This window comes from Natator depressus, chromosome 3, assembly GCF_965152275.1.
Source record: "Natator depressus isolate rNatDep1 chromosome 3, rNatDep2.hap1, whole genome shotgun sequence".
In the NCBI taxonomy this organism is placed as follows: Eukaryota; Metazoa; Chordata; order Testudines; family Cheloniidae; genus Natator; species Natator depressus.
The window spans coordinates 83,402,866-83,430,775 of NC_134236.1; the positions used below are offsets into that span (position 1 = coordinate 83,402,866).

At 41.7% G+C, this 27,910-nt stretch overlaps 1 protein-coding gene across 2 annotated transcripts; it reads left to right on the forward strand.

Moving 5' to 3' along the window:
- Positions 1 to 26,287, forward strand: NR2E1 (nuclear receptor subfamily 2 group E member 1). 2 transcript variants are annotated; one of them, XM_074948200.1, is made up of 9 exons: positions 1 to 401; positions 5,405 to 5,550; positions 9,587 to 9,674; positions 12,026 to 12,261; positions 14,454 to 14,600; positions 19,659 to 19,755; positions 20,142 to 20,291; positions 20,525 to 20,630; positions 25,453 to 26,287. In XM_074948200.1, the coding sequence occupies exons 1-9, from the start codon at positions 377 to 379 to the stop codon at positions 25,613 to 25,615; spliced, it is 1,158 nt and encodes a 385-aa protein (XP_074804301.1). In that variant the 5' UTR covers positions 1 to 376; the 3' UTR covers positions 25,616 to 26,287. The 2 variants fall into 2 exon arrangements, with proteins under 2 accessions (XP_074804301.1, XP_074804302.1); XM_074948201.1 differs by lacking the exon at positions 14,454 to 14,600.
- Positions 26,288 to 27,910: the final 1,623 nt, after the last annotated feature.

Below are 27,910 nucleotides of genomic sequence, written 5' to 3' on the forward strand. Positions count from 1 at the left end.
GCACTGAGGCACTCAGCACAGAATCCAGCTCACAAATCCTACCTTCTCCTTTCATTGCTGCTGGTATTATTTTTCTTCTAGGACAATACTAGCGAGCCCCCGTCTAAGCCGTTTGGGTTCTCCTCGGCTCCGGGAAGGATTTTCTTGCAGGAACAACAAACCGCAGCAAACTTGTCTCTGTCTCCAGAAACCTTCCCAAGAAGCTGCCAGAGCTGGGAAGAGACGCGAGGATGTGTCGATTCCCAACGGGCAAGGACTTCTGACTGCTTGGGAGACACCTGTCACTGAGAGAGAAAAACAAGGAAGGGGAGAATAGAGATCTCCCCAAAGCCGCAAGACTTTAGCCAGAGTTAGCGATTTCCAAAGGGATTCGAGCATGAGCAAGCCGGCAGGATCAACAAGTGGGTAATATGTGATGCAGGTTTCTAACCGCCTTTAGAAGAGCTGGCCCAGCCTGGGTGTTTTGCAAAAGCATGTTATATTTCCATCTGTAGCGGCAGTTAATACACGGTCAGGCCCCAGATGGAATTTGGGGAGATTGGGACAAGTGCTTGCAAAACGCTGGGTTTGTCATTTCCAACAGCTTGTTTTGATCGTACAGCTCTCTAATGAAATCTTGCTCCACTTTTGATGTCGAGCATGTCTGAAATGCAGTTATACGTGCAGCGAGTGTTAGTTATATTCCACCTGGAGGTGAGCATTTGTGTGGAGGTCTGCGTGATTTTGTGGGTGGGGGGTGTTTGGTTTTAAAACAGCATTAAAGAGCTGAAGTGTGCTGCTTCTCTCATGGGCCTCATTCAACCTTTTTCTACAGGACAATATTTTTATTTTGAAAAAAAGAGTTTAAAACTCAGATCATTAAATTAAGCAACTCTGTTGAAAGAGGATTTAAATGCAATACTTTGCACACCATTTCCAGTCATACCAAATAATCCTGCAAAGAGGAAAGCAGAAACAACTTAAAAGTCACATTTTTCTTAATCCTAAATCCGTGTACCTCATAACTGGGGAATTTAAAGTATGACTAACCGCTCTTGCGAAGAGCGGCTCAATCGGTTCTAATCCCAGCTGGCACTTTTGGAGTTTATAATATGGACGAAGTCAGTAACAAAAGAAAAAAATACGCAATCCAATTTCATGTATGACAAGTGACTGACTGGACCTTTATATTCCTTGCTATTTAATAGCGCTGTGGAGAGCAGGATCATGGTGGTGGAGTGCAATTTAAACAGGCGCCTGAAAAGTGGGTGTACACGTGAGTTTGTGACAATATGTACATAACTGCTACATTCACGCTCATGCATGTACATCTAACTCACCCATGATGGTTATCTTTGCCTCTAGCCGCTATTATTCCCCCCCGCCCCCCATTCCTCCTTTGTCCCTTGGAGGTTTGAATCCATCCAGGGAGAAGCCGCTGTTTTTGCTGGTTGCCTGGCCATTCTTGTTCGGAGTTTTGCCGTTGTTACTTCAATTAATACTGGCTTGAATGTAGGGGTTTCTTTTGGAAAAGCGAGCGGGTGAAGTTGATTTCTGTCTATGCACAGAGAGTTGCGTTAAGTATTTTCCTACAGATGCGTTAAGGCTTTTTTTCTCCCTAAGGAACTTGATTTGTGTCATTAACAAAAGCCGAGCAAAAAAAATGAAGATGTAAGGACTTGATCTTGCATTTCTGGCGCACCCAAAACTCCCGCTGAAGCCCACACCCCACGGGAATTGGGTAGCAAAGGATGAGGGAGCGAAAGCAGCAAATTAAATAGTTTCCTGGCATATTTTTCTAAAGATAAGGATAAAATAAAACGGGGGGAGGGGTGCAGGGGAAAAGCCCAGTGCCCCTAAAAATGTGTGAAGGGATAGAAAACATTTTGGGGGAGAGAAAACCCAACGCATCTAGAACCTTAGTTCTGGGCCGGCTTCCCCATCGTTGGGTGCTTTTCACATCACCTTCCTCATTTCTGACACCGTGAAATCAATAGCACTTTGACTTCTGGCTCCGATCCTCCCTGGAGCCCTTTCAAATGAACCTTGTTACTTACTGAGTTTGCCTCCCGCGAGAGCTGGCGGCACCGATTGCCGTTTGAAATAGATTTGTTACCAGCTGCACTCCTCCCCAGCAGCTCGTTTCCCAAAATCGGGACAGATTTTCCGTTTCCTCTTTCAGTTCTGGGGAGCAGGGAAGCAAACTACATTTTAATTTAAAGCTAGGGCTATTTCTGTGCCCCTTGATTTGCTGCGTGGACGTGGGACCATTGCATGGGAAACGGATGGCTTGTTCTGTGTGCGCGCACGAGGCTGGTGGTTAGTAAAGAAGGAAAGCTCAAAAAGGGGCATCCCATGGTTTCAGGAAACCATCCATAATCTTGTAACTGGTGTGGTTAAAGGTTTGACAGGAGCCCGCGCGGTTTCTTGGCAGTTTCTTCAAGTTGGTCTAATTTATAAGATTTTATCCAAGGGACTCTTGTGAGAAGTTATAATTTAGAGAGATCAGGAGAGAGAGAGAGAGATCTAAAGGGAAATCTGCAAACTGTTCCAGAAAGGATGAGTGCTAGCGCCTGCTGGAGCCATTCAAGGACTACGGTCTGCGGCTGAAGACCTAAGGCAGGCTCAGCCAGTGGTGATAGAATAGCCCGGGGAGATGCAGGCACGAGGTGGGGGTTTTTTTTTTTTTGGAGGGGGGGGTTGTTTTTTTACTGTGGCTTTTCTCCTTGGCCTGAGTTTGCAGTGTGGATCTTGCTCCACTTCCCCTCCAGTGAGTGTATAGTTATGTCAAACGTGATCTCTGCCTGGGTGGCAACAAGACCCCGTCCCGCAGTCCCTCAAACCCAGACTAACTTCTTTCAACAGCCTCTGATGGTAATTACAGTAATCGAAGCTGCCATATATCTTTAAGCAATTATGACACACAAAAAGCTGCAAAGGACCCCCTGTCGAGGGATGTTAAAAAACGGTTTCCCAGATCAACAAAATTCAATTTTCTTAACGTTGGACTTCGGAGACCAAGCTCTGCTTCGTCAAAGGGGAGCTTTTTTAAACAGGGGGAATCAGTTATCTCATGACCCCGTGTCATGTTAACATTTCTCTCTCGCTCGCTTTTTTTTTTCTTTCTTTCATATTTGTTCTGCCCAAGAATTTTCTCATAACAACAGCCACGTCTACAATAGTCTGAGGGGCTGACACTCACTAAAGATGTTGATTAGTCGGGGGAGAGTCAGAATAATTGCAAAAGTGATCAGATGAGACGGACACACTTGGGACCGGGAGAAGAAGTAAGTTTAGTTAGGTTTGAATGGAGGGTGGGGAAATCGGCTGATAGAATTATATTTTACATGAATTACTATACATCTGGCTGCAATTTGCGTCACCACCCTCCTCCTTTTACAATTACAGCGACGCATGCTGAATCTAGCATTATTTTACTAGCTCTAGGTCGAGAGGATTTAAAATATTATTTTATCATCTCTGGGTATGGTGAAATAAAATACAAAATAGAAACCGCGCAGTATTAAAACGGTCTTTCACACTAAATAAAAGTCCCGCTCTGATGTTATACATATACTGCTACCGATCCGGATTATTTATTTTCAAAAAAGAGAATAAACGCACTCCTTCATTTCGCTGGTTCACTGCCTAGTCTGAGGCTGGTTTCAAAAATTCCTTGCTGTGATTGAAAACAAAGTTCGGGTTTATTTGGAGCGGGAAGCTCCGATTTATCTGCAAGCTCCAGCCAGGGGAAGAAAGTCTGGGATTTGCATAGCTAAAATCAAACTCCAAAGTGCCTGTGAACTCTGCATTTAGTCTGGTGGTGACATTGCATGCAAGGGGATGGCACAGATGCATGTATAATTTCACTGTCTTTTCTTCACCCTCCTCCTCTTCGTGTGTGTGTGTGTGTGTGTGTGTGTAAAAGTCTATCAGTGGATGCTGAAGCTGAAGGGGGTGGGGGGAGTCGAGTGCTCGCCCCTGTTGGCATTGTGTGATATCCGAATTCCCATGCTACTCTTTTTGACGGGTCACTGGTGACCCAATAGGCAGGTGGCAAGGAGGGCTTGTAATTACACAATCCCAGGAATCACTCCTTGTCCCCAAACCCTCCTCGCGATCTCCTACCTGCAGACCCAGAGCCACAATTTGCGTTACAGGCTGTAGGGGGAGGGGTGCGGGGTGGCTCTCCTAGCTGGACTTGTTATTAATTGCGTAAAAGTTTTCTATTCTTTAACCCCTCTACCCTCCCTCCTCAGCCCCCTCCCTTCCCCAGTCCCTAACCTAATCCCCATTCCTCTAGCCGTGTTGTATATAGCAGCTGTCGAGTTTCATTTAGGGGAGAAGCTGGCAGCTTGTGCTGATTGGAGGCAGTCAAACGAGTTTCAATGGGGAAAATCATTAAGTTAACACTTTATCTAATGTCCCTATTGTCTGCCAGGAGGCATTGTTTTAGAGCCTCCAGATAAACATGTCTAAAAGCATCCCGGGCTCCTAAATTCTCTAGGGAGCAGAAGAGACTTCTCTGAATCCAGCTTCCAACCCCTTCCCCCATCCCTCTTCCACCCCCAACCCCCCCCCCCCACACACACACTTAAGACACTCTCACTGAGCTAATTCAAAGCAAAGCAAATTGCTATAAACCAAATCGGCCAGGTTTCTCAAACCCAGGTTTTGTGAGAGAGCTGCACTTTTAGCTTGAGTTCCTTTTGGGGGGGAAGGAGGCTGTTTGAACTGATGCTAACAAAAAGAAAAGAGAGGAGCTAGTAGGGGTTTTGTGGTGCGTTCATTGAAATGGGGTTTAATAATCTCTATACATTTTATATGATTTTCAGTGCATTTGCACTGACAGTAAAAGTCTCTGAAAAGGAAACACGATTCAGACTGTGTGGCTGATTGATAGATTAGGTAGAAGAAAGAAACAAACCAGGCATTTCAAGTACGTTCGGCAGTACATAAACTGCACTTTCCCACAGTTAATGCGGAAAGTTTTGCTTAAATTTTAGGGTAATGGAAACCCATCCAAGGTAATGGCGGGAACAAACCCCACCGTGAGCTGGTTTTGTGACTCGGTTCTCGCCACTCCCTACACACAGAGCGTAGTTTCCCTCCTGATTGAAGAGCACTACAGACCCAGCAAAAACTTTTCTCTCCTAGCAGGGAGGTTTTTGCTACTGCTGCTGCTGTAATCTTTCGTTCCAAAACGGGTCTTGGCGATTATAGAAGATCCAAATAAATGTAGCGGTGCATGAATAATTCTCATTGTAGAAAACTGACACTTGCTCAAGGGAAAGAAGGTTGCCTATAAAACCACTTCATTATTTGCTTTTATCGCAGCTCTGGTGCTAATCCCTTCAGAGGTCAGATTGCTTAGTTCTCTCTCTCTCTCTCCCTTCCCCCCCCTCCCTTGCCTCTGCTTTTTCAGGTCGTATATTAGACATCCCTTGTAAAGTGTGTGGGGACCGCAGCTCCGGCAAGCACTATGGGGTTTACGCTTGCGATGGATGCTCAGGATTTTTCAAACGGAGCATCAGGAGGAACAGGACGTACGTCTGCAAATCTGGAAATCAGGTACTAGTGACAGCACCGGCTCATTTCCCTTCCACTTCCAAAGAGTTATTTATTGTACTGTCGCTCCGGAGTTCCCTCCGGCATGCCGAAATATGGATCAAAATCTAATACGCATCCTGCCAACTGGATGCCATCCCAGCTTAATACAGTCTGGAAATGGAGTGCTGGGGGACTAGAATTTGTCTGTGATAGATTTAAGCAGATCAAGGATGTTTGCTAAGCATTTTAAGGATATTCACATTTTAACAGTATGTTTAACGCAAACTTCTTCCGGGCGCGTATTATAATAGAATAGGAGTCAGCTTCCTGGGGAGGGGTGGGGGGTTAAACAGCAAATCAAAAATCAAATCTCATGCTTCAGGACCAAATGATCGCCTGCGGTGGTCAGGAGGAAATGCCTACCCCATCCTCTGCATTTGTGGCGGAGTTTCGCCAGATATACTGGCCACCGAACGGTCTCTGAAGCATTAGATATTGGACTGAGGTAGGATAAGGGATTTCATGGACCAAGAGTCTGATTCCACACGTCAGATCTTTCCTCTTAAAGCAAGAGGAGTTCAAAATTCGAGTAAATTGTTATGTGTCAATTAACACAATGTATATTAGCATGAGGTTGGGCAGTTTTCCGGGGCCAATGCCCCGGTCTCCATGCGTTCCGATTACTCTCTGGTTGTGCCCATATGTGGAAGTGTATCGGTATATAAATACTCTGTTCAGCAGCACAGAGACAAAATAGATTCAAACACTAAACCAATTTACCTTAACTACAGTGACATAACTTGGTGTGGCCTTCTCTTGCTACAGGTTCTGTTTGTCCTCGCTACATAATGGTGCAGGTCAGACCAACTCTGCGTGCTTCTACCAAGCTTATTTAAGCATAAAAGAGGGCAAAGACTCACAAATATTTTAAGACAATGTTCTGATATAAACTTTGCTATTAAAATATAACCAAGTCAGAGAAAAATCAACCCCCCAGCTTTTGATTTCTGTGTCCCCTACCTCTAGCCCCCCTTAATTAAAATAAAAGCGCAGTTATGGAGAGAGGGAGGGGGTGAACGGAGGAGCTGATGAGTTCAAGCCAAGCCAATACCATAGTTACAGGGAAGGTTTCTTGAAAACAACCCCCTCCCCCCGCCCATCTCACTGGAAAAGACGTTTGTACAAACTTTTTGACCAAGCTTCTCTCGCTAGAGTTTCTTTTCCAGGTCACTATGAAATTTAGGACAGTAAAAATTCCAGCTCCCACCAACTATCTAATAAATACCTATTATAATAAAAGAGACAAGGCGGGTGGAGTAATATCTTGTACTGGACCGACTTCTGTTAGTGAAAGGGACAAGCTTTCAAGCTCCGCATAGCTCTCCTTCAGAACAGTGGAGCTCAAAGGCGTGTCTTTTTCACCAACAGAAGGTGGCCCAATAAAAGAGATGACCTCACCCACCTTGTGATCTCTAATATCCTGGGACCAAAAGGCTACAGCAACGCTGCAAACATGTTATAATAAAGGCAACTAGTAGATTCAAGTAGAGGGTTCATTGCCTGTGTTGTAAATAGAATAAGGAGTGGTGGGAAATAATATGACGGCATTTACTATCATACCTGAAGGATTAGCGCTAGGATAATGAATCGAGGTTTCCCCTTTCCGGAGTATTTGAACTGTTCACTCACTGCGGAAAAGAATTTTCACTTTCCTCCTTGTCTCCTCTGTGTGTTTACAAACACGATCCTGTCTCCGGCGAATTCCCACTGACTTCACTGTGAACTATGTCCGAGCAAGGACAGCAGCGAGTCAACCATTATATAGTGCATCCACAAGGCTGCTGCGAAACGTGTGTCACCTCCACTCACCCTCACACATTTAAAGATTGTCTAATGTGTAACAGTAAAAAAGGAAAAGGCTGTCAAGTCAAAAGGCGGATGGCAAAGAGAATATTGAAGTAAATTGATCAGACAGCGTCAGCTTTGTACTTCTACACAAGGGAACCGTGCAGGGAGAGTAAATAGATTTTTCCGAAGCAGCTATAAATCCCCCTTACTCATAACAATATTGCGTTAGGCGCCCTCTGCTTCTGTTCACTGGATTGTCTCGGAAGGTGTTTTAGGCGGGAAGCTTTTTTGTTTGAGGGCACTTGGAAGAGCTAGAGAAGAGAGCGCATCTGTCCGGGCCCGAACCTAAGTCTGTGGGTGTTTCGCACCTTACTTCAGTGGGAGCTGGAGACCCCCGGAAGAGTCCGGGATAAGTTTCGCTTTGCAACCTGACTTCTGGGAAAGGCGAATTTCCATTGATCGACGAGGAGTAAAACGAACAGGAGGACTTGTGGCACCTTAGAGACTAACACATTTATTAGAGCATAAGCTTTCGTGAGCTACAGCTCACTTCATCGGATGCATACAGGAGTGTAACTTCTACGGGGTCTCGGCAGGTGTGAACTGGTTTCCAGCTCACACCGCAAGCCAGAACGGCACAGTTACAGCCAAATTGTTTCTGAACAATTAACACTAACAATTTATACCAGGCTCCCACCTTTCTGAGAAGGGGTTTTCCTTCATTATCATGTCTCACAGGGCACAGGAGGCGTGGGGGGATGGCGGTATAACCACACATGGTGCCCGGAGTTAGTACCAAAGGATAAGGGGCAGACTGAAGGACCATTAACTTTTGCATGCATAAGTCAAGTTATCTGAGGCTCCGGGGCTAAATGAATATAGCCGGTGCCAGAGTATAAACACAGACAGACACACACACATAGTGTGTCTGGTTCAGTGACTTTTTTTATAATTCTGATATCTGTCACCAGCATTTACACTTATTTACAAAATCCACCCACCCCCATCTTGCCCCATCTTCTTAAGGTCTCCATGTCCACTACCTCGTATTGGCTGAAGTTTGGCTTTGTGGCTAGATAGTTCTGGTTTATTGAGCCGAGGGCTGTATGTGACTTTCTGGGACTCTGGGTGGCTCTAAGTCTATACTATTCCTCTTCGGATAGGGGCTCCTGCTGCACCTGCAGGCCTCGGGAGCTCTGTTATTCCGGGGCGCAGCTGGAGCCTCTGAGGGTGGGGAGCTGTCTAAGGTGCTGAAACAGATTTGTCCATAACCACCTGCCCACTCATTTGTTAGGGGCCAAATCCTGTTCGCCTTACTCACTCCAGTAGCCCTATTGGGCCAGATTCTAATCTTATTCACACCGGTGGAAATCCTTGGTAGCTCCATTTGGAGTCACTGTGGAGTGACTCCGGTTTTCCCCTCTATGTGACTGAGATCAGATTCTGCTTTATTGATTTCACCGGGGCTGCTCCCAGGAATGAGGACAACATGATTTGGTCCCTTACACCTCGTTAAACCCTACATACACACTCGTATAACCCTCGGTATAGTCTCCCCAGGAAGGAACCCCTTTGTGACTAGATCGGATTCCAGGAGCATGGACTCACACCCGCCAAAAGAGCCCTTTCTTCCGTTTCTCACCGGGACACTTCGGCACACGCTATAGTCTCCCCTTCATTTGTCTGTTTCTGTAGAAGTAACTCGTTTCTGCACAGCCTACAACCCAACCGCTGAAGCGAAGGGATCCTGCAAACCCAAATGACTCTACCCCTGTCCTCTCCAGCTACAGACTGCGCTGGCCAAGGGCCCAAGCCTGAGCTGCTTGCTCAGGCCAATCTACTCTTTGGCGTCGCAGGGAGTTTTGTCTGAGTAAGGGCCGTGCACACAGGTGACCCAGGGAAGGTTAGGCAGTGTAAATACACAGGGCCATATGGTGGCATCTGTTTAAAAGCAGAACTCCCCACTGGTTTCGGGCTGATGTTCCGGTTGGAAAATCATTGGCACCATAAATCCCTCCGTTCACAAATCCTTCCCAGGCGGACCACAAGCAGAAAGGGCACCAGCCACGTGCTTGGGTGGCGGGGGGAGTACTCCCTAATGCTGCGATCGCTGAGCAGGTTCTTAGCTGCCCCGCCGTTCGCTTGTCAGTTCCCCACCCCATGCCCTGTGCAAGCCCATCTCTTAACGAAAGGAGTTTCTCTGTTTTAGGGAGGTTGCCCCGTGGATAAGACACACAGGAACCAATGCAGGGCGTGTCGACTGAAGAAATGCTTGGAAGTCAACATGAACAAAGATGGTATTTGCACATCCTTTTACCCTTCTCCTTGTGGCTGAGTAATATGAACCATGAATCGCATGTATGGGGAAAACGCATTGTAATGTAAGCGCCCGGAACCCACGGCCCGGAGTATTCCCTCCCAGCTGCCCTCCACCTGTGGGCAAAATTCTCCCTTCCCGTCCACCGTGCCTGGCTCAGCTCAATGACCCCTTCCTGCCAACGAGCAATGAACGCCCTGCCCCAGCACCCCTTCCTGCCCCAGCAATGAACGCCACTGCCTTTAGCCCTCCTGCCCCTGCCCCCAATTCGGAGCCGATCCGTTCCCATCGGAACGTCTGTTATTCAGCTGTGTACAATGGACCCAAAGCCAGGGCCGGGCAAATTGTTTGGGTTGATGACAAAAGCAACTAAAACAGTGAAACAAGCGCAATGAAACCACCAATTAATGTATTTCAGCCAAATCCAGCCCTTGGCGTGGATCCATGCGAGTTAGCGGAGCTATGCCAGGGATGGATTTGACCCATAATGTCCAGATCCAACGTGTGGTAAGGAGCTGCAGGATTTTTGTGCAGGGAACAGAAATGTCATAGAGCTCCGAGTCAGAAGGACCCAGTTATTCCACAGCCCTAGGCGCTGATCAGGTTAGACACAATCCAGTCCCTTGTTGTAACGTCTCAATCAGACCCCAGAAAAAGAAAGAAAAAAGTCGCTCTAGAAACACTTTAATGAAGTGTAGGCAATGGGTGAAACCCTCAGCTTATTGAAGGCAACGGGACTTTTGCCACTGCCCTCAGTGGAGACAGGAACCCCGTGCTCTATTCAGAGAATTAAGAACCTTGCTGTTAAAATTAGCCTTTCACCTTAACTTTTTTGAGATGCTATTAATACTAGAATTAAGAATCAATTAGACTATCAATTAAAGTCCGTCACTTGGAAGCCGCGAGGCCTGGCATAGGTCAGCAAACTGTGAGCTGTAAGATTTCCCTATACAATAAACGATATGATGAGCCACAGATCGTCTCTGTGGAGGAAACAGTAGCCCGAAACAATGACGAATTTTTCGATTGATAATCCACGAGCAGTCAGCCTGGCTGGGCAGTCATTCAGTATACCTCGTGTGCAACCGTCTACTGTCTTCTAGTGCCCAATAAACCTTTCAACACATTTCGGTCCGAAACAAGGACAGTGAAATCCTGGCTCCTGGGAAGTCCTGGGCAAAGCTCCGCTTGACCTCGATGGGGTCAGGATTTCACACTTAGATTGTTTTATTAGCACATGTAAGACAATGGCTGTACATTGAAGATGCCTAAACAGAGAGATTTCCTGATGCGCTTGCCACAGTTATTGGCATAAATCTTCTCGACTTGAATCCGATTCCGATCCTATGGAGACCAGCAACAGAATTTAATGGCGCAAACACTCCAAGTGACTCATTGGGTTGCAATCTTATCGAGTCTTGGCTATTTCCCGTTATAATTCTGAAGTAAACTTTTTGTTTGTTTGTTTTCTAATGGCCGGGTTCTAATGCCTGCCAGAGTTAGTCTGGAAAGTATTGTGCTGTCATTGCTGACTAGGGTTGCCTACCCTCCAGGATGGCCCTGAAGTCTCCAGGTATTAAAGATTAATCTTTAATTAAAGATTATGTCATGTGCTGAAACCTCCAGGAATACATCCAACCAAAATTGGCAACCCTATTGCTGACGGGACCGGCAAATATTTCCTTGCAGATTCACTACCTTAGGCAACAAAATCTAGGCAAGGCTAATGCATTGCTGACTCCAGATTACAAAACTGAACCTGTATTTTAGACACTTCCTGCGGAATAGCACAATCAAAGTTGTGGAATATCTTGACCTAATAAAACAGGACCGTTAGCATCCTACTGATTTGATCCTCAACATAATATGACCCAGTAACTAGTTACCACACTACCCCTCAAAGAACCCCACAGAAATCCTAAACTAGATATCACAGGAAAAGAAAATTAGGGCTATAAAACGCCTAGTGCCACTAAATGAATAACATTGTCATGCTGAAGAGATGGCTACTAATGCCTATACATGAAATCCAGACAAACTTTCAGATAACTATTTTCATTTCTTTTGGGGGTGGGAAATCTGGAGGTTTATGTTGCATTTAAGGTCAGCCACCTAATATTAGGCACTGAAAGTAATGCTATGGTATGCAATATCAGGCACTTCATTCCGCATGCACCAGTAAATAACCTAGGACAATGAAGTAGAGTAAGTCAGTGAAGCCTGTTCCAAAGCCCTTTGCCGTTAATGGGAGTCTTTCCATTGATTTCAATGGGCTTTGGGATCAGGCCGCAACTGGGTAATGTATTCACTAAATGAGCCCTTTGTTCCCAGCTGTGCAACACGAAAGAGGTCCAAGGACATCCACAATAAGGAAGCAAGTTGCGCTGTATTTCAGGGGACACAAGGACGAGAATGGAGCTACACCTCACTTTCCCTCTGCAGCTTTACCTGCTCCGACCTTCTTTACAGCTGTCTCGCAGCTGGAACCCCACAATCTAGAGCTGGCTGCTGTATCGACTACCCCTGAACGGCAGACGTTGGTGGGCCTGGCACAACCAACGCCAAAGGTCAGAGCTGCCTTCCGTGTTCTAATGAGGTGCACTAAGAGAGTGTTCAGAGATTATGGCAAAAATATTTGGTTCTGAAATCAGGGGTTGGCAAGTCTTGTTTTAGAGCTGGGGTTGTTAAGTGTCTCCACAGGGTGTGTTTGTGTGAGATCCAGTCAGTTCTACGGCAGAATACAAATTCGGACCCAATACTGTGAAGTGTAAATGCTCCTATTGATTTTAAGGAGAATTGTGTTTGAATAAGAACTTTATGATTGGCCCCCTCAACACTTAAAAAAAAAACTATTTTGGTGGAGAGCAAGAGAACAATTGTCTGCAAGTTAAAATCATTCTTGCTATATGGAGATAAATACACACCAGTGCATTTTAGACATAAGCACACACCATTTGTGAGCTTTTATAGGATATGTATACATATGCATTCCCTGGAAAGACCTACACACAGTGGAACAGTTCAGAAATACTGCCACCTGCAGACTACCCGCCAACCTACACGTTTCAGTCTTGGACACAGTATTATTAAAATGACCCAAGATTGGAGAATCATTGACGTTCTGGACAATAAAATGTCATGATTCAGCCCATAATGCACTGTAATATACTGAGCAAATTATCGCAGCCTATCCAAATATGTAGGTACACAAGTATATTTATCTTTTTATTTCTGGACTTTGACATTTAATAAGCAGCATAGGAAATTGCTGTCATAACTTGGTGGATGAGGCTTATCTATGAGTTATTTAAATTGATAACTCAAATATTTTCATGCTCTCCTTTCCAAAATATTCATAAGCACGTTTGTATTTAGAGTACACAACAAATTACAGAAAAATTGTTGTAAATCAACCCTGGTCTATAGCTTGGTGAAACCCACTGTGAACTTGCTTGTAAAAATCATATTTCTATTTTTATAAATGTAAATTCAAAAATATGAAACCAGAAATTATTTAGAAAGAAAATGCAGTTTACTCTGTGCTTGCTGCAAACCACTTCAGCGCATGTTTAAATCCAACTGAACTCAATGAGACTTCAGTATGTGACTAAGGCTAAGCACCTGCGTAAGTGCTTTGAGGAATAGGGATATACTGCTGAATCTGGGTGTGGATTAGGGGTGACAAAATAAAATACTGATTCAAACATATATCTACATCTGCTCTGAAAACAGGGAACACTGAATAAAGTAATGAGACAGGGTCCGGGAATCAAGCTATATTTTTAATAGGTTTCTTCTACTGTTAGAATTTAATTCTGCCATACTGTGATCTTATGCTTATATGGTCCTATTCATCCCCATGGATAGCAAAGCAAATAGCCTGCTTTATAAAGGGCCCACAGAAGCCAATGGAAGTTTTGCTATTAATTTCAGTGGGTGCAGGATGGGGGATTGCATCAATTATCTATATACAGGAATGACTAGTGAAGTGCAGGCATATCTGAGGTGAGGAATAAAAAGAGGGCAGGGCTTAGCAGCCAGTGGTCTCACTTCTGGTTTTTGTTTTATGTTTATGTTCCTGAAAGCTCATTTCAGGGTTTCAGCCAGCCACCTGCAGGGAGGATTCTTCCTCTCCCCAATGTATACTGGGTGGGTGGTTTAGTTTTGTTGTTTATTTTAATCTCCTTCCTCTGAAGCATCAGGATGCTCATTGCTGGAGATGGGACATTGGCTGGGGTGAGCCAGGGCTCGGAGGTGGCAAAGAGCATTCTCTCTTTTAGGTTCTTGGCTGGCTAGTGCTTGCTCACATGCTCAGGGGGCTGGTTCTTGCTCACAGTCTCAGGGTCTAATGGGTCACCATATGCTGGTTTGGGAAGGAATTTTTATAAGTTGAGAAGGTTAGACTGGCAGTGATCTGGGGAGGTCGGGGGAAAGAGTTACCTTCCTCTGCAACATGTGCATGTGGGTCACTTGCCAGAATTATCTGGCGATATCTCACTTAATCATTTCCCTGCCCTTGCAGGGGCTTCAGACACTGTTGGATCTCAGTCCTTCCTATTCTCTGCCTGGCACATAATAGTCTAGTCTTCTGGAGGCTGATATTTTGGTCTCATGTTAGTTGCTGGGTTTAGTGCACGGGTGGTGGCCTAGGATATACAGGAGGTTAGACAAGATGATCTGGTGGTTCCTTCCGATCTTAAAGTCTATGGCTATCTTAGTCACTTTTTATTATTATTCCTTATTTTACTTTTTATATTAGTATCCACATGAAGTCAATGGTACACCTATGTACCTCTATGAAGTGGCCACTGAATCTGTTTGTGAATCTGCTGCCAGGCTTCTCTTTATGAGCATCAAATGGGCCAAGAGTGTTCCAGCCTTTTCCACTCTGTCGTTACAAGATCAGGTAAGACTTATACGACAAGTAATTGTCCTTAGCCTGGCAACCATATTAAAGATGGTCCACAAAATTCAGATCTAGATCAGATTTTTCACCCTTCCAAAGAAATTGGCCCCCATAGTTTTTGATCTGGCCCATCTCTAAAGTAATATATTGTTTTAACAGCAATGTTCATCAGTCTGAAATGGATATTTTATAGTGTAGGTGAAACTCAGATAGGAAATAGATGTTGCTATAAGACAAATATTATGAGAGGCAGCATGTTGCAGTGGACAGAGCACAGGGCTGGAAGTCAGGAGACCGGGGATGAAATCCTGGCCCCACTGAAGTCAATGGCAAAGCTCATATCGACTTAAATGGGGTTAAAAGTTCGCCTCTAAGTTCTATTCCTGGTTCTTCCCTTGACCTTCTATCTGAACTTTTGCAAGTCATTTAATCTCTGTGTGCCTCAGCTTCTCTAATTGCAAACTGAGTATAGTGATATTTATTCTCCTTTGTAAAGTGCTTTGAGCTCTCTGGATGAAAAGTGCACTCTCAGTAAACATTTTTACCATTTAATCCTACTAGTGTACAATGGCCAAATAGTTCTCTGAGTCACACTGACTTCAGTGTAAATGTGGAATAACTTCATTGATCTGACTCAGAGCAGAATTCAGCCTACTCTTTTTTTAATCCTAATTAAAATCCTCCTTAATTTGTCTTGTTTTCCTCTGTGACAACTTGCCTTTGCCTCAAGTGATTTGTGAGTGAGCCACAGTAACTAAAGCAATTTTGTAATGACTTGATTTTTGATGAGGACTTGATCTATTTAATATAATGCATTAGTTCTGAAAAGTAATCAGACAATAATAAAAGGAAAAAAACTATACAAAGCTCCAACCACAAAAATGTATCTAATATTTTGATATCATTGAATTTAATTTTGCAATACAATAACTAGAAATAAAAGTCATATCTTAAATATTACAACTAATTGTATTAGACTCTTATAATAGTCACAAAATAAAATACAGTATTTGGTCTGTAGCATGTTAGTGTAAGTACATAAACAAATGCATATTGTGAACAGAAAAAGATTTTCAGGATGACAATAGAGTTTTCTACCTAAATACATATCACATGTAGCACAAAAAGACATTTGCTTAGATAAACTGAAAGGTCCTTTTTCTAGAGCTAGTCCCAGATTTTGAGAGCCCTTTTGTGAGGTTAGCTATGTGGAGCCTCATTCACCTCCCTCTATGTATTGTCACCAGCAAATCAGGTATATACATTCAGGGCCATTGGATGAGTAGGATCTTAAAGAGGCTGCAGAACTGCCATAAGCCAAAGGCTTAACAGTCAACAGGGAACAACTGACAGGAAGATAATAGGAGTGGGCCCAGTTCACCAGCTGCTGCATGCAAGCCATTTCCGTCAACTTCAAATACAGTTGCTCTTGTGGATCGGGAAGCTGGATCAGGCTTATGAAGGACCTGCAGAATCAGACCTAGAGTGTCCTTCATTACACAGACATCATGGAAAATGGTTTTTGCTTTGAAAACTACTGCCATTTCAAAGAAAACAATCTCTGTCATAATGCCACAATGATCACATTCAGCCATGGACTATTGACATCAACAGCAGTTGCATCCACCTAGGCCAGGGCTCAGTTTGGTCTAATATGTAAAAATTCCCCGAGCGATCATCCCTCCAGGAAGAATGGAGTGAAGGGAGTGGGAGGAAGGAAACATCTTTCAAGAGAGAGGCTCATCAATACAGTAGAAATGGCTAATGCACATTCCATATAGTTGAACGTTTCCCATTAAATTCCTCACAGAAATCAGTTTATCCTGTCATCTTAAATGAGCCAGCGACATAGCTTACATTTTAAATGAAAGGCAAGTGTTAGCAAATTGTAACATCAATTGAATCTGTTTTAAAGTTTAACAATGTCAACTTCACCATTCTTCCCTCCAAGTTGTAAGGATGGGTCTGAGTTGAAAAGTTTAGACCTGGATCCACATTTCTCAAAATTCAGAGAGGTTCAGATATGGAACTATGGTTTGAACCTCTCTCTAGCATGATTCCTCAGCTTCCTCTCACATTCAGGAGAATCTCAAAGGAAATAACTCTTGTTTTAATAGCCTTATTCCATAGTTAGAGAATCAGATAGATGATCCTTACAATAGTACTACTGTTTCATTTAATTTAATAGTGGCACAGATAAAAATGTCTAAATTTCCTCTGCATGTCTTTTGACATCTAGCTGAAGAGTTTAAAATCTTTTCCTAGGATCTGCTTTTGTTTTGGGCACCTCTAGAAAAATTAAAACATTACAATTCTATAACTATGTGGCACTTTTCTGTCTTGAAAAATGTGGAACCACATCAGTTGACAAAACACAAGTAATCAACAGCAGGTTATCCTTATAGATAGTGCCTGATTCTGAAGCAGAAGTAGGTCCTTTAGAAAGCCTGGGATTTTCTAATTCCTTTGAGAAATGAAGGCCATTTATAAGCCCTCACTAAGGTCAGCATGAGCTATTCCAACTGGAGGCTTTAAAGACATATTCATCAGAACCAGGAGAGGCTTAGCTAGTTGGAGGAGAAAGTTCCTTTAATTTCTAAAGTCTTCTGACTTTAACTGCATGGTGTTGATATCTAGGAATCATTATTCATTGCCATCTGCATGAACAAGTGACAAAAAGTTTTACAAAAGCCAATTAATGGCTAAGAATCAATTTCTTTATACCACATGGAAACCTGCATATCTAAATGAAATATCAGTTCTTTATAAGGCACAGGGAATGGCTGGTTAGTAATGTAAGTTCTGTTTCTCTCACCAGAAACCTGAGATGGGTATGGTACTTCAGATAATTTCATATCTCTGGGAAGTTTGTGTTACTATAAAAGCCAATGCAATTAATTAAAACCCATATTCTGTGCAGACATTTCCATTTCAGTCACAATTTCTTTATTAGAGTTGAATAAAAGCTCTGCAAAGTTTAAGTAGATGGTACAGAAAGGTAACTGATGTTGTGATGGTCATAGTTCTGTAATGCAGTGGCATTGTAGCCATGTTGGTCCTAGGATATTAGGGAGACAAAGTGGGTGAGGTAATACCTTTCAGGTCCAGTAAAATATACTACCTCATCCACAGTGCTTAATTTGTGCCAGGGCTCAGCCCTGGCACTTCTAGGCTTGGCAGGTCATAGCCCCAGCACCTCTGGGCTTGCTGCCTCAGTTATGAATGTAAAAAAATTGCTTGAGCCTCAGCACCTCTTTCAGTACAAATGATGCCTCTTTCACTGCTCCCCCACCTTGTCTCTCTAGTAGCGCTGTAATGACTTGAAACCAATATGGCTTAAAACACTGGGTATTAAAAATTAGAACTTAGATAAGAAATTTCCAATTGTTGGAGGATTTCAGTGCAACTGAAATGCATCTCTTAAATTCAGATGTGTCAGAAAAACAAAATTCTATTGAAAGGATTCTATTTTTTAATGTTATAAAGGGACATCACTAAACTTAATAGTTCCAAAATGTGTTCTTCCCTTGTTCCCAGTATACCCTGCATTTCCAAAAATCCATGTAATGTTTCCTCAGCAAAATCTTTGATCAACACGATAAGTCTAAGTGTGTGTTATCCTGAGGCTTGAGGATGGGATCCCTTCTCTTTTCCTGCCAATTGCATAACAGTGAAGTGTCTCTGCAACTGCTACTGAAGTCTTAGGGTGACAGTAGTAGCCACAGGCCCTTGTGTGACGCCTCCCTTCTTTGTAGGAGTTTTGGGCAATGTATCATCCTAGAGCCACCAGACAATACTTCCTGAGCCTAGTCCTGCTCTGCTCACAAAGTCACCTCCACCTTGTTGTGGATCGCAAAGAGGCATAAGTCCCTACTGTGTGTGCTCTGTGGTGTGCCCCTCAAACCAGGCCATGGAACTGAAGAGATTCAGCTGAATGTAGGACCCTTCATGTCCATGCAAAGGAGGTGTGCTAAGCCAAAATGTCGTATGTGCACTTAAATTATTCTTTGCTGGCTTTGCCACTGTAAATCCTAAGGATCCTAATTTTCTTCTCATGCCTAACAGTGTATTTGTACTTAAATCAATGGGATTGCCCCAGTGCAAACAGAGAAGCAAATTGGGCACAGAGTCTGCCACTCAGCCCTCGCAAGGAAAAAAAGTCTAAAAAACAAAATCAGGATAGAAGATTATGGAGAGCTGCAATATCTGGATCCAAATCAGAGGGGCTCCAACCTCCACATGTGTTTGGCTGTGGAGTTGGGGTTCGTCCCTTGTTGAAGAGGGACAATCTAAGGTGTTTGGACCTGGATTCAAACTTCCCCAAAGTTCAGTGACATTCTAAAGTAACCAGATTTCAGTAGCCAGCTTTCAAGGGCTCTTTTCAGCAAAAGTAGGAAAACAAGAAAGATTTTAATATACCTTGATATTGTCCTTTAACAGACTATAGATTTGTTTAACCAACAGTGGATTAAATGTAAATAAGAGGATGTCTGTCATTGTGTAGTAGTGCTTTGAATTGACTCAAGTGGTGTCAGTTCAGGCCACCATCTAGTAATCTGCCACTCATTTCACAAATCACATATTTGCAGGGTAAAAAAGGTCTAACAGTACAGAAATCATTAAAAGAACTGTCAGGCATCCATTCTGCTCTCAATACACATGTCTGTTAACACTGAGGAGGAGAAGAGAGCGCTTATTGAGCAAGCCTGCTTTTGAAAAATATGAGTAGATTTTTAAGAAGAGTGTAAGCTCTTTGGGGTAGGGACTGTCTTTCTCCCTCTCTGTGTTTGCACAGCACCTAGCACAATGGGCTCTGAGCGTGGGTGGGGACTCTAGGTTCTACAGTAATACAAATAATTAATACTAATATTTCTTCCAGGGCTATTCTTACCCATATACCTTATCAAAAAGATAAAGAAAGAGCTAAAACATTCAGAGGGGAAATACAAAAGCAGGCATTTAAAGCAGTTTTTAAAATAACAGAAATTTACATATTGAAAATGTTTATAAATCTATAAATTATACACCATGTTATATTGTACATCTATTGTATGGCAGCTGATGCTTTTGGAAGATGCTTGGAGAGAACTGTTTGTTCTAGGAATAGCACAATGGGCCATTCCAGTTGATGCTAACACTCTACTGGCTGTATCTGGTAAGAATTGCACAATTTAATGACTTTGTTATAGAAATTACCATAAAAATACATTACTGAAAAAACGAACAACATGTAAAGAATAACAAATTCCCACTGAACAATAGAGCATACCTGTCATTTATAAATCTATATTTAAATGCAAATAATGTTGTTTTGTTGTATTCATGACTGCTTGCATTGTCATTTAAATGCAAATTACTGTGTTTGTTATCATCCAAGAGAAGATTTTATATTAACTTTCATACAATATAGTCAGTTTACATGGAATCGGATATCTAAGTGACAATTGAATAGATATTGATACAGAGGATTTTGTCAGAAATCAATATATATTAATGCAAATGCCTTAATATAGAGTATTTTTTCATATGTTTCTATTCTAGGCATGAATGGTGACAATACAGATTCCCAGAAGCTGAATAAAATTATTTCAGAAATCCAGGCTTTACAGGAGGTTGTGGCTAGATTTAGACAACTTCGGCTAGATGCTACTGAATTTGCCTGTCTCAAATGCATTGTCACTTTTAAAGCTGGTAAGCAGAAAGAGTCTTTTTTTTGGATAACTAGCCATTTTGCTGGTTGGCCACTTCAAAGTCTACACTGACATTTTAAAACAGTGATGTGATTACATCAGCTAATAGGCAGTGTTACACTTTAACTATTACAAATTAAAATGTTTAAAAATGAATCTTTATTTTTACGTTATCTCTTAAATATTTTGACCTTCTTAAGAGTCCACCTGACTAGTTACTGATCTGCTTTCCAGTACCTACACACAGTGGTTCTGAACTGAGAAGTTTTCGAAATGCTGCTGCCATTGCAGCTCTTCAGGATGAAGCTCAGCTCACTCTGAACAGTTACATCCACACCAGGTGATCAATATTTTCTTTGAATACTTTTTTCAAACACTCGGGGTGAAATTCTGACCTCAGTGAAGTAAATGGCAAAATGTCCCTTGACTTCAGTGGAGCCAGGATTTCATACTGTGTTCACGGTGACTGTATGCCTGTAGTAGAACTTGGGTTATCCAAACAGAATGGGGGACATGGAATGTATTCAAATAAGGGAGAAAATGAAAAAGAGGGAGTTTTTCATGGTATGTGATCCCTGAAAAGGAACATAATACATTTAGAAAACTGGAGTTTTTCTATGTCTTTTACTGTATTAAATAACACCACCACATGCAGTGCTTTAAATTTTAGCATCTCAGAATCTTTCATTGTATTATTCCCACTTTTTAGATAAGGAAACAGAGGCAGTGACTTGTCCAAGACCGTAGTGCGAGTCATGGCAGAGCTGGAAATAGAAAAATCCAGATCTTGTGACTCCTAGCTCAGTACATCTTAACCAGAATGATGAGAATAGTAGTTTTGAAATGAGGTTTTCCATATATCTTGTTCAGCATAAAACATGAGAAACAGAAACCTTTATACCAACTATAAAAGCTGTAGTCACCACCTTGTGAAACTAACAAGGGTAAAACTGGGAATGTGTGAACTGTACTATGTAGAAAACCACTGTTATTTTCACTATGTGAGCAGTTGTCTTAGTGTGACCACAGTTTAGAGCACCATGCTTCGAATACTTTTTAAAACTATCCTCCAGCCTTGGAGCACAAGGGCTAGGAGGACTACTGCCAAAGCAATTCATTAGGCAATTGGGTGGGGAGGAAAGGAGACTGAGAGGAATGAGATGCAAAGCACACCCTTCAATAGTGATTCCTCCAGTCATTTCAGGAGCTATTGTGATGAGCTCTGAAAGGCGTCTTGTCCAGTCCTTAGCCAGAAATAAACTGGCTGTAATGCAAGGCCTGGAGCAGGTGGAATTTGAGTAGAGGCACAAGGGTGGGGGAAAAGGGAGAATCTTCAGGGTTCCATAGTGGACATGGTGGTGCACCCAAAAGAAAAAAAGAAGGTCTAACCTCCAGTCTGTGCATTTCCATATACCCATTCTTTTTTGTCACCTATCCTCACCTGTCCCTTCCAAAATGTCAGCTTGAAATATTAAACTTTTTAGCCAGATTCTGTCTAGTGTCATTGAAGGAAGTACATCTGATCTATATCACCAAACTGCCTCCTCTTAAACAATTATTCTGAAAAGGGGCAATACTTAGACTCACTGCTGTCAATCTGGGCTTCCCCTCACTTTTATAACCTTGAATTTTAAACGTTGTCAATTAAATGTTAATTCACTAAAGCTAAGAATGTAATAAACCAAACTTAGTTTTCGAGCCTCAAGGTCACTTACAGACAATTTAATTTAGTAGAGGATCCTGGATGACATTTTGAATGATAGAACCAAACTTTTTTAAAAAGAGAAAAATTAGTTAAGCAAACAGGCATACAATTACCCTTTACACAGTACTACAATTATACTCACATTTGAAGGTGGAATGGTGTATCAGATGATCAGTCCACTGACAACCAGATAAAGTACAGCCTTATAATCCTATAACCTAACAGTACCCTTTCAGTGTTCTCATAGACTCAGCTATTAAGGTCAGAAGGGACCATTATGATCATCTAGTCTGACCTCCTGCACAATGCAAGCCACAGCATTGGAGCGCCGTCCAATTTAAAAGGCTACTCCTTTTACAACCCATGATAATACTAATTAACATTAAACCTGTCCATTACCATAGTCACATTTCTTCCACCTCTACATTGGCTCTTCACATTACACATTTAAATTAACATTTGCACCAATGTTCTTTCCATGCTATCAGTGTTCACAGCATTTTAGTAAAACATTCCTAATTCTCAAAACTTCTCATTAAAAGCCATTCCAAAACCAGTTTTAACCAACACATAGCCACAACATAACCCTGGGTCATGTCCTTGCTGACTTCAATTTTCCCATCTTACTGTCTAACTTTTACTCACACTAACAAACTCAATTTCCCAAACTCCTCTATACTTAGCCTAATTAAAGCCAAAGCCTAATTTCTATTTCTTGACCTAACCCATTTTATAAAAGCTACAACTTCCACTAAACAACTTTTCTCCTCTGGCACAATGGAACTCTGTACAAATAAGGGTGAAGCCTGTCTGTGTGGGAGACAGGGCTTTCTCGCAGGCTAACCCAAGACTGTGGTATGAACTTTCCCAAAAACTAAGGGCCATCACAAATCTCATCACCTTCTGCTCCATGTGCAAGGCACATTTCTTTGACCTTGCCTTCTCTAACACACACATAGCAACATGTCTGTGTAGATATATGTTATATATCTTTTAAAAATAAAATCCAAAACAAAACACTCCATTGCACACACTTCTGCCCCCGGCCAGAAGATGAGAGAACACACACATACAATGACAGACAGTCACACTGCTTAACACACTCAAATACTATGGTGATGAGCATGGTATAAGAACCCACATAGAATAAAATCTCCAGTAGAGGACGTAATTCAATGATCTGAGAGTTACACATGTGAATCCAGATGACAATGTATTCTAGGGAAATCCCCCCTATCAGCATCAAGTACTGCTATAACTAGCCTTGAAAGGGTTAGGTTTTTAATCTATAAATATTGGTAAATATCCATTTCACTGTACACACACACAAACCGATGAAGAGATATTTCCATTGATAATAACCAAAATTTAGAGCTAGGCAAAGTAAGAACAATGCTGCTTGAGAACTTATCAAAGTTTGACTTAGGGATGTTTACTTTGTATTTTGACCCTGGCCCCCATAATTTCACGCAACTGTGAAAATTTAAGTATATAATAAAAAATGCTGACAAACATACATTAATATCAATTGACATTGTAGGGGGAAAACTGAACTCTGCCAAGCCTAGCTATAAGCTATACTGAAGTTCCACCACTGACTGCAATTATTTTGCAAATCTAAGGATAAATTAAAAAATTGCCTACTCTTAAAAACAATGATGCTCACTGGCAGAAATCTTTGACGTCCTTTGTTTAGACTATAAATAGAATCCTTCACTGCTGATGTGAGCAAACATAAAAATACCAGCCAGTACATACTAAAAAGGAAAAAGCGGCAGCTGTGTGGCAAGCTCTCTCCACCCACATTGAAGCCCCTCCACATGAATAGTGTGCCACTGAAGCTCAGTGGGAGTTAGGGTTACATGGCCAGCCAGCGGGAAAAAAAAGCCAGGAAGCAGCTGCTTTACATGGAATGGTCCTCTTTCCAAACTCAGCAGCTTTCCCACTGGTCAATGCTCTGGAAGCCCTCTAACTTACACCAGTTTTACACCAGTATAACTATTTACATCAGTGATTTACATTGGCTTGAAAGGAGAATCCAGCCTTGTGAGAACCAACAAATGGGTTGTGAGAACAGGCATGAACTGGGGATCTACAGTCTCCTGGTTCTAGAGTGCTCCATGTTTGAGGTAAACAAAAAGGCACAGAGCAGTGGCGCAATATAGAGGGGCTGCCTGTCAGCATGGATGCCAAAGCAATACTACAGACTAGATAGATAGTATTTTTCCATGGGTATTTGTGCAGGAGTGGAATGGTTAGCTCTGCACCACAAGGGTAAAGAGCGGTGAATGACTATACACCATAAATAAATCTTGCAGTCTAAATAAAGCCAGCAATTAGGAACAGCATAATTCCCCTCCTCCCCTGCAGTTTTAGGTATATCAAAGTCTATGCCACTTTTCTGGAAAGATGGACATACAAAAAATATTGTTGGCCATGTTTGATGGAGCTAGGACCCATCATAGGAGATTTATTTTCTTTTGTCAATGCAATAGCCTTGGAACGTTGTAGAAGTTTCCATTGTATGTTGATGTATTTCCATAAGAGTGTTGGAAATGTTGTAGGTGAAACCTAGCCCCATTGAAGTCAAAGAGAAAACTCCCTGTTGACTTCAGAGTCAGGATTTCATCGTGTATTATGTGACATGTGAAGAAAGAGGTCTGATTTGGCTCTCATTCTAGTTTTACCCTAGTGCAAGTCCTTTGATTTCAATAAGGTGACTCCAGATTTACATTAGTGAAAGTGATAGAAGATTGGAGAATCGGGCTCCAAATATTTCTGATAGTGGGCCTATTTCTCATTTTACTTACAGCAGTGCAAAATCCAGAGTAATGCCTCCAAAGTCAGCAGAGTTACACTGGTGAAAAAATCAGCACCAGCAAGATCAGAATCAGGCCCATATTGTTTTATCTTTAAAAGTTGTGAAGAATTCTGTGGCTAATGAGGATGGAAAATAGCCTTTTATAGATGTATATTTTCAGGGGGAAGGAAATGTTGCTTCTCACTCAGAATTTTGTATTCAAAATGTCAATTATTAAAAGTGACGCTGCACTCAAACATCTGCAGCATACTGGGTAGATTGCAAATTCAATCTAATAAACCCAGTTTATTGAACATGGGCCAAAGTCTTCTGAGTTACACCCAATTCAAGGTTATTGTTTGAGGTGTAAGTCAGGGCAGAGTTTGGCCTTCTATAAGTTATTCATCTGAGAGATCAAACAAAATGGCCAAACAAAATGTGGAAACAGGCCCAAAGCCTGCTTACCTCACTCACATCAGCATTCCCATAAAGTCAACATGTCTATTTTTATGAGAAGGCAAGTAGGATTTCACTCAGTCAGAACTAAACCCTACAATTTGCTTAATTTGGGTTTTGTTGCTCATTAAGGTAAGTGATTTTGCTGTTTGGAGAAACATACAACACCTCAATAACATTCTTTTTCGTTTTGTATTCTAGGTACCCCACACAACCCTGCCGTTTTGGAAAACTCTTATTGCTTTTGCCAGCTTTACGTTCAATTAGTCCATCTACAATAGAAGAAGTGTTTTTCAAAAAGACCATTGGGAATGTGCCAATTACAAGACTGCTTTCAGATATGTACAAATCCAGCGACATATAAACTACCTTAAAAATAAAACAATCAGGACGGACAGTTTGATAAGAACTTTTATCTATGGAGAATAAACCTCAACTAACAAAATCTACAGGAAGCATAAGCCTGGGAATGTTTAACTTTTAAATTCATTGAGAAATTTTTTTTAAAATCCCATTAGATATGATTTTGCTGCCTTGAACAGAGTTATTTAGAGCATGGAGAGAGTGTTTTGCTCTACAGAAAAAGTGAATTGGATGGAATTTTGCTGCTTCTCTTTCTCCAGGGGGGTGGCAATTAATTTGTCAGTCATAGTTAAGAAAGACTGTGCAATTCTGTCATTTAACTGGCAGATCTGAGAAAAAGAAGGTACTTTAGTTCCTTCATTTGGAACATTTGGTAACTAAACATCGCATCTGTTATAATGTGTCATGAGGTGGCCTTCAGATCGGTTTTAAAAGTAGCTTATATTGGTGAATATGTTCATAATATTCTAGACAACATCTAAAACAGGTTACCAAAATATTGCTTCTGTTGTAATACATCATAAAGTGGCCTTCAGAACTGATTTTAAATGCTGGCAGTTACGTTTTGGATTCAGCAGACCAGGCCTTCCTGTAAAATGAACTGGTAAACTTTGATGAAATTCTGATGACTTGCAATTTGGTTAACATCTCAAAGACAGAAGAGCTTTGTGTGCACACACACAAACAAATGAATACAAGTCAAATAAGAGACTAAACAGCAAAACCAAATAAAATGGAGATGATTGATTCAGTGAGCTGATCGCTGTCCCATTGGCATAGTGCTGAAACCAAAGGCAATGGTGGCCAAACTCTTTGTCAATGAGATGCAGAAAGGTGAACCAACTTACAAAAGACAATGAAAAGAACTTAATTATGAAGAAATAAAGATGGTCAATTGATACAATGCTAATAGTCTCCAAGACTCTCCAATGCCTTTTTAGAAAGCTTCTGGTTTAATTAAAGCTTTGATCTCTCACACACAGACACATTATAAGCTGCTTATTTGATATAAGACTACTTATGAAAAATGTAGAAAAAACATTTAAAGATAGCTGCTGTACTTTTCAAATTTTGATTTGTTATTAGGAACTAGCACTGAGAAAAATCAGCACTTGAACTATCATAGAATGAGTAAAACTTTTCTTGTACAAAGTGGATTAACTGATTTGTGAAGTTAAAAAGTTGTACTCATTGTATTTACAAAGAATAAAAATATATTGAATTTAAACAATACTTTTGTTTCTTTCACTTCTCTCCCTCAGTTCCTGGATTAGTTTCCTCCAGGTAAAACTGTACACTGCTTGCCAGAGAACAGAAACATTCTTCAAATATAAGGAGTACTTGTGGCACCTTAGAGACTAAAATTTATTTGAGCATAAGCTTTCATGAGCTACAGCTCACTTCATCAGATGTATTCAGTGATCTGCCTACTGCAGGGTTTCTTTAATCTTTCTCTGAAGCAGCTGGTATGGACCTCTTCTGAAGACAGAGTACTGGACTCAATGGATCATGGGTCTAAGTTAGCTGGACAATTCTTTTGTTCCATGTTAAAATGGTCAACTAACCAACCAGACAGCTAACAACGCACTGTTGATGGGATGGAGGGGCACACCACTTTTTTTCCTCCCCCAATTAAAATGACTTTTAGGTGTGCAATTATATCAACAATCCAAAGATCAGATAATGTAATTCCCAGAACGCAAGAAACTGGCAGTGGGAACAGAAAAGGCAGAAATGTAGAAATGAAGGAAAGGCACTGTAGCCATATGGTGATCAGTGAATGAAGAGAATATACGTTAGAAATGTGATATAGAGGTTTACATAAACTATGTCAAGGAATAAAGACCATGGGTGAAATCCTGGCAAAAACATCTATTTACTTCAGTGGGGCTAGGATTTCATCTGTTTCCCAGATGTTCAGTCTAAGTTTTTTGCATGGCAGCCTATCCAAGGCAGCCAAATCGAAGTATACAAGACTAGTCCTCTGTTTGGGGGTGCTGAGGCTTTCCAGCTCTATAGTATTAGTTTTCTAGTAATTAGGGAGACAGAGAAGCCAGCCTTCTTAGTAGGATAGAAGGATCCAAAATTTTGGAATTGCACTCTGAATTTACAAACTTTTTTTTTTATTATTAGGTGTCTCATCAATAAACTAAACCATAAAAATAGGAAATTAAAAGTTAAGAATTAAAGATAGCAAAGTCAAGCACTCACAAATTTGGAAATGCCAGAATTAATGTTGCCCAGGCAACCTTAATTTGGCTCTGTTATGAGTATGCATTACAATAGATCCTTTAAA

Coding starts and splice junctions, on each gene's coding strand:
- NR2E1 (XM_074948200.1), top strand. CDS start 377: ATGAGCAAGCCGGCAGGATCAACAA. Junction 5,551..9,586: donor TCTGCAAATCTGGAAATCAG/GTACTAGTGACA, acceptor TCTCTGTTTTAG/GGAGGTTGCCCCGTGGATAA. Junction 20,631..25,452: donor AACAGTTACATCCACACCAG/GTGATCAATATT, acceptor TTTGTATTCTAG/GTACCCCACACAACCCTGCC.